The following is a 12170-nucleotide window of genomic DNA, read 5'->3' as shown; positions in this document are numbered from 1 at the left end:
GGTCCTTCTTCTTGGCCTTTTGGAAGACTGGAGTGACATTTGCTTTCCTCCAGTCCTCAGGCACCTCTCCTGTTTCCCAAGACTTGGTAAAGATGATGGAGAGTGGTCTAGCAATGACTTCCGCCAGTTCCCTCAGCACCCGCGGGTGCATCCCATCTGGACCCATGGATTTATGGATGTCCAGATTGCTCAACTGGTCTCTAACCCATTCCTCATCGACTAAGGCAAACCGCTCCGTTGACCTGACTTCATCTAAGGTCTCAGGGGTACAGGGCTCTTCAGGACTGCCTGCAGCAGAGTAGACAGAGACAAAGAAGGCATTCAGTAACTCTGCCATCTCTATATCTTCTGTCACCAGGGCACCCATCCCGTTCATCAGTGGGCCTACATTGCCTCTGGTGTTAGTTTTATCTATGTATTTGAAAAAGCTCTTTTTACTGTCCTTGACCCTTCTCGCCAGGTTTAATTCTAAGGATGCCTTAGTCCTCCTAGCTGCCTTCCTACATCCTCTAGCAGCAGCCTTATATTCCTCCCAAGTGGCCAGTCCCTCCTTCCATGACCTGTAAACTCTCCTCTTCCACTTGAGCATACCCAGCAATTCCCTATTTAGCCACGCAGGTCTCTTGGCCCTCTTCCTTGACTTCCTACGTGTCGGGATGCTCTGATCTTGAGCTCGGAAAAAGCAATCCTTGAATGCCAACCAACTATCTTGGGCCCCTTTACCTTCAAACAGCCTTGCCCATGGGATTTCCCCTAGCAATTGCTTGAAAAGGCCAAAGTTTGCCCTGCTGAAGTCCAGGGTTGCAATTCTACTTGCTATTCTACTGGTCCTACCACACAAGATCCTGAATTCCACCATCTCGTGGTCGCTGCAATCAAGGCAGCCCTCAACCCTTACTGCTTCAACCAGACCCTCCTTGTTAGTAAGCATGAGATCCAGCAGCGCTCCTCTCCTGGTCGGCTCATCCACCATTTGCAGGAGGAAGTTATCATCCATACACTGGAGGAATCTCCTGGACTTGGCTGGGTTGCCGAGTGGTCCTTCCAGCAAACATCAGGGAAGTTAAAATCCCCCACGACGACCACGGCCTGTGACTGTGAGGCCGCTCTCAGCTGCCTGTAGAAGGCCTCGTCAACTTCCTCACCCTGATCTGGTGGTCTGTAACAGACCCCCACAACAGTATCCCCCCTGCCAGCCTGCCCCTTAATTCTCACCCACAGACTCTCAACTCGCTCGTCATCTGTCCCTGGACAGAACTCGGTGCATTGTAGTTGCTCCCGCACATAAAGAGCAACGCCACCACCCCTCCTGGCTGGCCTGTCTTTCCTGAAAAGGACATAGCCCTCCATGACTATATTCCAGTCATGTGAGCTGTCCCACCACGTCTCTGTAATTGCCACCAGACCATAGTCTCCTGACTTAACACATGTTTCCAACTCCTCCTGTTTATTTCCCATGCTGCGTGCATTGGTGTACAGACATTCCAGGGAGCGAGCTGAGCACACCGATTTCACCCTAGGATTATAGGAGGCCTCCCAGTCTTCATTAATTCTGGAGTGCTGCCCCACTGGGGCAAGCCCAGCCACAACCCCATCCCCCTTCGAATCTAGTTTAAAGCTCTCCAAATGAGCCCTGCTAATTCGTGCCCCAGCATCCTTTTGCCTCTGTGAGATAAACCTTTCCCACTTGTCATTGTCCAGACTGGTGCCCTATAAAACCAGCCGTTAGCAAAGAATCCAAAGCCCTGCCTGCAGCACCAGTCTCGAAGCCAATCGTTTATGAACTGAATCTTCCGATTCCTTCCCACATCATCAGTGGAAGATGGAAGGAGTGAGGAGAAGATCACTTGAGCCCCAGACTCTTTTACCATCCACCCCAAGGCCCCGTAGCCTTTCTTCATCCCCCTCAGACTGCGGGAAGCAGCTTCTCCCTCACCTGTCTGGAAGATCAGCAGCGGGTAGTAGTCTGTCGGGTGCACCAGGTTGGGGAGCGCCCTAGTGATATCCCTGATCCGGGCTCCAGGCAGACTACACACTTCCCTATGATGAGGGTCAACTCTGCATATCGGGCCCTCTGCTCCTCTCAGAAGGGAATCCCCTACTACAATGACCCTTCTTTCTTTCTTAACAGAGGCAGTCTTGAGGTGCAAAGTCGACCCCCTTTTCCTATGTGGCCTTGTAGGCTGGCCTTGCACCACATTCTCGCCTACCTCTCCTTCAAAATCCAGGGCCTCGAGCCTATTACGGAGGGACACCTGGGGAAGCAGGGCAGGATGGGGGGAGGGTTTCCCACGACGCCTAACTGGAACTCGCTTCCAACCCTCGTCGTCTTTTTGGTCCCCTACCTCTGCGCAACAGCTACAGGGCAGGGGGTGTCTCGAGCCACCCCCCTCTGTGTCAGAAGGCAGGGGGTCCTTCCCCTTTTGGGGGTATCTCCCTGGAACCGTTCCAACTGGCACGCCAGGGAGTGACTCCACCAGTCGATCTCCCTTTCACATTCCCTGATGGTCCTCAGTGTCTCAACCTCCTCCTTAAGTTTTGCCACCAGGCTAAGCAGATCTTCTACCTGCTCACACCTCACACAGGTGGAATGCTGTCCTCCCTCCCCCAGCAGCAGCAGGCTCTGGCACTCCCTGCATCCAGAGACCTGAACAGCCACGGTTTGGGACGGGGTCTCTGTCTGAGTTGCTACAGTCTTCTTACTGCAAGCTCTCTCTCTGGAGGCGACTATATTGGTCCGCAGCCAGACACCAGCAACAGGGTCAGCAACACGACCTGCTTGTTCCTCCCTGCGCCTGGTGGGCAGACGTCGCTGCCCTCTCAGAGGCTCTTTCAAGGCAAGGGGCAGGGGGGTGGTCGCCGTCACCGTGGGAACGCCCCCCGCCACATCAGCCGCTCTCTCGCAAGGGCTGCTGGAGCTTCGGGGATCGGGAGATGTCGGGAATCGCGATGTCTCTGCGCTGTCCCCTCTGATTTTCCTAATCTCCGTTGACCCTCGCGGTCGCTGAAGCGTGCCGGCTGCGGCTCTAGCTAGGCTAGGTCCGATCAGCTGACTAAATGGTACTTGGGTTTGTTTTCATAATCTTTGTTCCTGAACTACAGCATCGAAAAGAGATCCAGATGTGAAGTGAGCATTAAAAAAGCCTCAAATTCTTCAAACAGTAGCAAATAGAAGCTTATAACCCAAACTGATGTCATTTCCATATACAGCCGAGTACTGTATAATGTCCATCAGTTGTTAGTTTTCTCCTGCTCTACTTTTCTACCTCTTTAATTTACCTAACAAATAAATAGGATTCTGTAGAACTCTCTATAAGAAACCCAATTCTGTAGATATTTCACCTGAGAGATGGATGGTTTAAATTGCTGAACGTACAGGAATCCCCACTATGGGATGTGGCCTCAGAAGATGCACACAAACTGTGTACATGTGTGTGGGGAAAATGTAAAGAAGGGACAGCCACTGCAATACTGCAGATCACATGCAGAATTTAGAGCACTTGACAAAAGAATACCATTACCCACATTTTACAAAAGAAAACTTACATTAACATTTTTACATTTTACATCAGATCTTTACATTATGAAATGACTTATTCAAGGTTTTTCAGCAGCAGAATCACAAATAAAACTTAGGCTGCCAAAGCTGCAGAGCAGTCCTACAAATGCTGCTCAGTGCCCTCCACCGTGTTCTCTGTTATGCTATATTGTACTTGCAAAAGACAATAATGGTCACTAGAGGACAGCAGACACACCTGCATTATTCATTACGGTTAATATCTGTCCTACGAAAATTAGCATCATGAAGACAGTCACCAATACCAATGATATTGAGAAAGAGATCTGGAAATAGTGCAGGATCCCAATGACAGTATCAAGATCTCTAAAGGCAAAGTACAAGTCACAGAATTTTTTAGCTGGCATCAAAATGCAGAGGTCAAGAGACCTCTGATGTTCCAGAGGTCAGAGAAGGAGGCTTGCACAGTATTCCAAACTGTGACAGAGGCAAGCTAGATATGTCTCTTTCTAGTTTATTCATATGGAGACAGCTTTGTAAAAGTGCCTCCACATCATTATTACAGGATAAGGATTTCACAGTGGTTTTCCAGAAACAGAAATTTAGCTACAAGGCAAATATTTGATGTTATTTTGGGATATATATTGAAATATTTTTGGCATGTAGATGTAGGGAAAGAACATGAACTGGATAGCCTTGAATTTCTAACAAGAAAAACCTAAATGTGGTTTGAAATTGGAGAACATTCTTAGTCATATGATTTAGTTTCAAGTAGTACTGAGAGAAGCAGAAAGTGGGACTCAACACTCCCTTATGGGTCCTTTCTAACTTAAGATATGAAATTTTGTAGTATAGCATTACATAGGTAGCAAGATATGTAGCTGAACAGCATAAAGCTTCCTTTCAACATCCCATACTCATATATCTATATCAATTCAAATAGCATGAGGATTTGACACTATTTACCAGCATGGCTAACATACAATGATCAATGTATTTCTCAATGCTATATTTATTCAAACTGTATTCAAACTTGAGATACGAAAGACTGATAGCTCTATCAGCTGATATAAAACATGCTATGTCCTATTTTAAACATCTGTGAAAATTAAAAGTATTTTATTCTGCAATAATCTTGTCTTTCAAATACTTTTTTTTAATAAAGGTCATTTGGGGCTTAAATTTCTATATACACCTAAGAGAATAGTTGCCATAAACTTTCAATGCTGGCATCTTCACTATTTTCAGTGATGACATCTGTACTATTTCTTATGGTCTTATACGAAAGGTTTAAAATAGTTTCCTGATAGACATTAAGATCCAACAAAAGTGTTCTGTTTCTAGTTTCATAAATATGGACTAGCTTTCTGTAAGTTAAATTATATTTAGTTAAACAGAATTTGTGCAAGAAACAAGGGAAAACAGTTAAATAACTTGGCTAGTAATAGAAGTGAACACACAGTAACTTACCTGGATGCAACATATTTTTCATACATTTCTTCCCTAGCTTTTTTGGCATCCTCTAGCTGAATTTGAAGTCTTTCAAGGCGATCCTCCTCATGTGCACAGCGAACACTAAGCTCCATGTTCTGGCGGTTAAGATAATCTTTATCTTTTTGCAACAAGTTGAGGGATTGTTGTATGGTTGCCAGCTATAAAAAGCATTAAAAAGTACACTTTAACATGAACATCAAGATAAGTATTTCACCTATGTATGCATATTTATGATTTCATTTTAACTCTCTTCTGTGAAATTAGCTGAACCAGAAGACTCTATTTACACTTACGTAAGTTGGTAAAGCTTTATGCTGAAAAAGGACTTTAATAAAATTACAGTTTTACAAGTTTTTATTATTTATTTCTGATAGTTGGAACCTGAAAAAGAGGTAGAGTGTCCCTTAATTTACCTCAGTATCTAAGTAGTACTGAAGTACTGAATAGTGATAGTACTGAATAGTACTACATCAGAAATCCTGATGTCAAGTCTTGGTGGCAGTCTGTCATCGTACTGGCTACACCATTCTCAGAAACTGAAGTGAAAATTTTAAGGACACCAGAGACATTACTGCTCCATAAACAAATGGTAAAACTGCTATTTTTAGGGCTGAAGTATATCATGACTGCTGTGGACAACCTAGTGTTCCAGACCAGCACCAAAGAGCATTACACATGCCTTGTTTTGACTTTCATTTAGCATGGTGTTGCTATAGAAGGCTGAACCGATGCCAAATCAGAAACATGAGTATCTTGCGAGTCTCTAACAGCCTTCCCAATCAACAGATCAGTCACCCTCACTATTCCAAGAAGAAAGTGGTGTGGGAGCGAGTAGTCTCAATCTATTTCAGGTGAACATTGTCAGAGAACAGCCACAAAGCATAATGGCACTGATGCAGAGCAGCCCAACTCCTTAGTCATGATAGCAAAACACAGTTTTATCACCTTAAAATATATTTTGCCATTTAAGCTCCTGAGGACTTCACATGTCATGTTCAAAGAATGATAATAGGTTATACGTACATCCACAGTGAACACAGACGTCTTTGATTACTACATGAACAAAGAAATCTAGAAGTTACTACCCCTCTAATTCCTCCACCCCTGGAATAAATACTGTGTAAACACAACTGTATGCTCTTCCAACCCAGAACTTGTAATACTATATAAGCATACACAAAAACCGTCACAGACTTTCCAGGACATTCAAGTAAATCACACAGTTTGAAGGGGTATTTTAGTTTAAATTAGTGCTACCTTTATTTTCTCTCAGATCAATTTAGTATAAAGTTAATGAAAAGAAATATCATTGCTGTTACTGCAAATACTACTGCAGTATCTGATGCATAAATACAAGCTTGATGTACATGACAGTACTTTTTTGGCCATTGTTATATGCTGACAATAAACCTGTATTTTGGTGACCCCTTACAATGCTAGAGCACTGATGAATAAGCAGCCTAACAAAGCCTTTGGACCAATATCAAAGGCAAGAATATAAAAAGTATTTTCTAATAGAAACTGTTTCTTCCCTAGTGTTTCAGAGAATCTCTGTGGCTAGCTGTAAAATTAGCCAGAGGACTTCTACCCTTAAAGCAGTAGTTATAGACACTAATTTATCTGTAACAATGTTATACTGAGATATTAAGCAACACAATCTTCCCTGAATTCTCTCAGGTGTAATTGGTCTCATCTGTTTAGCTGCCAAAGTGTTAACACACAAAGATCCTTCATTTGATGAACAACCTTCTCATGCAGTACCTCTTTCAAACCACCTTACAACATAAATTCACAAATTAATTCAAAACAGCTAATCATTTTGCTATTATTTTGTTTTCTGAAAAGATCTCTACAGAAACACAGCTTAAAAATAGTCTTATTTTTTGTCAAAATTGCACTGAGCTACAAACTATCAATGATAATACTAAGCTGAAAAATTTTCTTTCTCAAGATTCAGTAGAAGTCTCTTCTCCCTCTCAAAAAGCTGTTGCAAAGCTATGCTAACATGAGATGAAGGAAAAAATACCTTAATGAGTTGTTAGTTTTGGATGATTTTATCATCCAAACATTCTCTATACATATTACTCTTTGAGTCCCTTGACCCAAAAGTTATCATACATGCCCAGTAAGGGAGCCATCACTGAAGACATTTCGTGACACTTGGATGAATGAATTACTGAACAGAGAAGCAGCTAGGGACATTTCTCTTGACCAGACACACCTCGCACCCTTGGAACAGCAGAAACACATTCCGCTGTGCAAGACTAGTGCTACAAGAATGGCAGTCACTGAGATCCCTCACCCTAGTGGAAGACCTGCCCAAAAGGGAAGCAGCACTGGAATTCTTCTTGTCAAAATGCAGTATCACAGAAAGATGGCCAGGATGGCTATCTCTCTATCTGTTACACAGAACTAACCTCTGGAAAGACAAATTGAAGGAAACTTCATGCAACTGAACCATTACTTTACTAGAGTCACAAATAAGAAAAACTATGTATTCTATTGATGTCTAGAAAAAAAATCATACACAACAAAACATAAGCCATACAGTAGCTCTGCCCTGCTGTCACTATTGGTTGGAAAAGAGCTAAAGCTAATTAGTTCTGCACCTTTTGAGGGGCAGAACATACTCACAAGCATTCAGCATTCACTGGTAGATTTTGCCCTTGGGCCTCCCAGGTTCCTGAACTTATTGCCAGAGTTCAGAAGGCTGAAGCAAAGGAAGGCTAAGCTAGAGACCTAAAAAAATGGCATCTACATAATGCTTAAGGAAAAATGAAAAGCATTTGACCAATGTTGAGGGAGACAGCCAACGCTGTTGTGAGCTTGCCCAGCTGTTTGAAAGATCATAGCAGGTGAGCAGGGCTCCTGATGACGCAGAATTCATCTTCAAGAAGGAAGACCCAGGGAACTGTAGACTTGTAAATCTAACCTCAGTCCCTGCAAAAGTTGGATTTCAGAAGGAAACAAATCCTCCTGCAAGCAATATCCATGCATAGGGAGGATAAGGTGACTGAAAACAACTAGCATGGATTTATCAAGGCCAAACTGTGCCTAGCAAACCTGACAAGTAAGTTGGCTCTATGGATGAGGGCATAGCTGTTCATGTCAGTTATGTAGACTTTTGCATGGCTTTCAGCCATCTTGCATAACACCTCTATGGGAAAACGGGCAAAATATGGGCTGGATACACAAATATCAGTTGAACAAACTAAACATGAGCCAGAAGTGTGCCCTGACAGCAAAGACGGCCAAGTGCCTACTAGGCCATTATTTAGTAACAATGAAGAAAATAGTCTCAAGAAATTTATTATTATCCTGTGTTCAGTACTTGTGAAACTGTACTTGACGTGCCATGTGCATTCTGATTTCCTCCTAAAAACATACATTAACATACTGGAGCAAGACTAGATGTCATCTCTGCCAAGATGGTCATGGACTGGAGCACATGATGTACACGGGTTTGAGAGAAATGTTTTTTTTTCAACAGAAAAAAACCTGCAACAACACTGATTAGATTTTACAAAAACATTTTCACAAAGAGGGTGGATAAACACTGTAACAGATTGTCCAGAAAGCCTGTGGAATCTCCATTCTTGGAGATTCAAAACCTGACTAAGCCCTAAGTAACCTAACCTAAGCTGGCTCTGCACTGCATAGAAGGGTTGGACCAGCTGGTCTCCTTAGAGCCATTCTAATCTAAATTATTCCATGATCCTACAAGTGATCCTGACAGACTGAAGCAGACAAAGAATCAAATTCCTGAGATGAAGAAATAGACAATTACTGAAATAAAAACGTTACCTCTTTTGATACGTCACTTCTTTCTTTAGCTTGTGCTTTGTGTGACACCTCTAATATTTCATATTTTCTTCTGAGTTCTGACAATTCATGTTCAAATGTATCACGTTCACTGTTAAAATAAAGTGAAACTGTTAGATGAATAAAGTGTAACAAACAAGATTCCTGCGCATTTATAATCCTTCAGCGTTTCTGTCATGATTCTGACTTCTTCCAATCAGTCACTCACAAGGCAATTAGTGATAATCCTACCTTCGCTAGTGATGAACACCTAGAACAATACCTTATTATATGGAAGAATTTTCATAATTTCTAAGTATTTTTAAAAAAATCCTAAATTATAACACAGTAATAATGAATTCCCATCATAAATTATTTCATTCTCCTCCGATTATTATTCTTTAGCCTATACTTTGGCCTATACATTTCTCCTCTTAACAATAAACTGTAAGTATCCTTGTCCACCCTTTTAGTTCGATGCTATTTCCTCCAACAATCTCTTGAGTCTTTTTCAGCCACTGAAGTTTGATGGAAAAGTAAAGCTACTTCTTTCCTATCTTCCTGATCAAACAGAAAGCAATGTATACTTGTTCTTAGTTGCTAGTTTCCCTTGTATACAGTCTCTTGATACCAGAGGAGGTTGTACAACTCTTTTCATGTTTAAAATACACATGACACAGCTGTAAAAATTATGTTGGGTTTCCTGAATAAGAGTGCTTTCCATATGCACAAAGAAGCAGCTCTGTCTCCACTCTATCTGACCCTGTCAGAACAGTGAAATGAATGACCCAATATGAGCTTGCAGTTTGGAAAAAAAGCTAACCAGTTTTTTATTAAGCATAGCATAGTTTTAAAACTGAGATAACTTGTAGTACACCAGAACTAGAAGATTTGACATGGCACTTTTAAAGACTGAAACAAGCCTGGAAGTGATTAACTCCTGCAATGCTCCCAAATATCCTCATGCAGTCATGCCAACAGTGCTCTCCCCTTCCCTTCATCTGTGCCTACCCAGATGAATACAACTTACTCTTAAATACAGTCTTGGCACATTCATTCAAGACTATTTTAAATGTACACTCTTAAACACTGGGGCCATTCACACGAACATTATTGCAATCCATTTATTAAGATGCAGCTGCACACAGGAGGCAAACCATAGCATCAATCCATCCTATTTGCAAAAAGCTTCCAGGTAGATTCCAAGGTTGTTTTAGTAGACATAACTGTGAACAGTTATCCAGAATAAAGACTGTCCTTCAAATGATTTTGTGGCAAAGTCATTTATGTCAGTAAGTATGCTTGAGTTCATACACTGTGAACAACTAAGGAGCTGACAGGGTGTTTTCTATTCATAATCTCAATTTTTGAATCCATTCCCCAACAAATGTGCCAAAAGCCAGATTTCATGTACTGGCAAGCACACTAAATAAGCCATTTGGGGGCTGGATTGTGAAGTATAAATCTGTATTTATAGAAAGTCCATTTTCACTATTTTGCAGTTGTTGTTTACAAGATGCACATTCAAAGCACAGGCTAGAACTGTAAAATCTGTACTTTAAAAATGAAGAGACACTGGGACTTTCTGCAGTTAAACCAATTCACTAAAGTAACCCTAAGACAGGGTCACTTTACAGTAACAGACTCTAACAGAGGTCTTATAACAGCTCTTTCAAATTCATGGTTACAAGGCTATCTTAAGTTATAAATATTAATTCCAAGGTCCTGCACTCTTTATTCACTGTGTAGTCACCACACAGTAGAGCACAGGGCCTTTTGTTAGATCACTGCTTTTACTCTAAGAAAAAAGGAGTACTTGTTCTAAGCTGCTTGGCATCAACAGCTCCCATTTCTTTGGTTGCAATGTGACTGGTAGGCTCTTCTGAAAACACAGTAAATCCCCAAATATAAACTTCCATGGAGATAATCTGGTGCATCAGAATTCAACAGGTTGTTCATCTTATAACTGTAGCATACTACAGGAGATAACTGAACCAGCAGTGGCTTAAGGTAAGGAAAAATATCTGTGGTGTACTTAAGCCAAAAAATCAAATTAAAAACTCTAGTCAATCAAGGCTGAAGTTTTTCTATTAACATTTGTATATAGGTAGATATAGATACCTACCATTTTACTTTATCATAGTTCTCTTGTCTGTAATCACCTTGCTGAATCATTTGCTTTGTATCAGCCAGTTCCAGTGTTAAACGCTGACATCTTATCTCAAGCTCTGACCGAGTTCTCCTCTCGTCTTCATAGCTCTAGAAGATAAGACATTTTGAAATTATTAAAGCTACACTGATATTTACTTAAAGCAATCACCAACTAAGTTTTGTGAAGGCCTCTTATGAGCATTCAAGTAGTACCATTTGTATCTGGAAATCTAGCAGGTATCACAAAGTAACCAGTCATATTGATACTCAACTTACTTTTTATCTTATCCTAAATAGGTGATTAATGTATCTAATTTTTTCTAACACATCTGTCCATGGGCACAACTTCCAAGACCAGTAAACCTCATATATACAGCTGGTGGTCTACAAACCTATAGTAGGAGCACAAAAGTCACACTCACTTTACAATATTTTCAAACAATTTTCCATGTGAAGACATATGCCGGTCAGTCACGAATCTTGCCAAATTCTCTCATTATATGAAAAATTTCAGCCAGTTCCTCCCAAATTGTATCTGGGAATTTATGTTTGCTAAAACATATTAGAATCATAGAATAGTTAGGGTTGGAAAGGAACTTAAGATCATCGAGTTCCAAACCCCCTGCCATAGGCAGGGACACCTCACACTACACCATGTCACCCAAGGCTCTGTCCAACCTGGTCTTGAACACTGACAGAGACAGAGCAGTCACAGCTTCCTTAGGCAACCTGTTCCAGGGCCTCACCACCCTAACAGGAAAGAACTTCTTTGTTATATCTATCCTAAACTTCTCCTGTTTAAGTTTGAACCCGTTACCCCTTGTCCTGTCACTACAGTCCCTAATGAAGAGTCGCTCCCCAGCATCCTTGCAGGCCCTCTTCAGATACTGGAAAGCTGCTATGAGGTCTCCATGCAGCCTTCTCTTCTCCAGGCTGAACAGCCCTGACTTTCTCAGCTTGTCTTCATATGTGAGGTGCTTGAGCCCCCTTATCATCCCTGCAGCCCTCCTCTGCACTTGCTCCAACAAAATATCATCCAAAGCTTTGGTGAAGGGAGTGAAAAAAGGAAAAAGAAAAAGGTATTTATTTGCTTATTTAATGGTCTATCAGCCTTAATTTCCATTTTCCATTCTTTGTCCTCCACATATACTTTGAGAGTCTACTATGCAAACTAGAAAAAAGGACCAAAGCAAGAGAACACACAGAA

At 41.7% G+C, this 12170-nt stretch overlaps 1 protein-coding gene across 7 annotated transcripts in view; it reads right to left on the bottom strand.

Annotated features, from left to right (window-relative positions):
* PIBF1 (progesterone immunomodulatory binding factor 1) overlaps positions 1–12170 on the bottom strand; it is a 126003-nt gene that overhangs the window by 93351 nt on the left and 20482 nt on the right. For all 7 annotated transcript variants that reach the window (XM_057424065.1, XM_057424064.1, XM_057424063.1 and 4 more), the window contains 3 exons: positions 10938–11071; positions 8816–8924; positions 4988–5169 (listed from right to left, as the gene is read on the bottom strand). In XM_057424065.1, coding sequence (XP_057280048.1) covers positions 4988–5169; positions 8816–8924; positions 10938–11071 — 425 coding nt within the window. The remainder of the gene's footprint in view (positions 1–4987; positions 5170–8815; positions 8925–10937; positions 11072–12170) is intronic.

This window comes from Pezoporus wallicus, unplaced genomic scaffold (assembly GCF_028554395.1).
Source record: "Pezoporus wallicus isolate ANWC-B61680 ecotype Strahan unplaced genomic scaffold, APGP_CSIRO_Pwel_v1 contig_16, whole genome shotgun sequence".
Lineage (NCBI taxonomy): Eukaryota > Metazoa > Chordata > Aves > Psittaciformes > Psittacidae > Pezoporus > Pezoporus wallicus.
The sequence above is the reverse complement of the archived record's forward strand: the minus strand, read 5'-3'. Positions and strand labels throughout refer to the sequence as shown.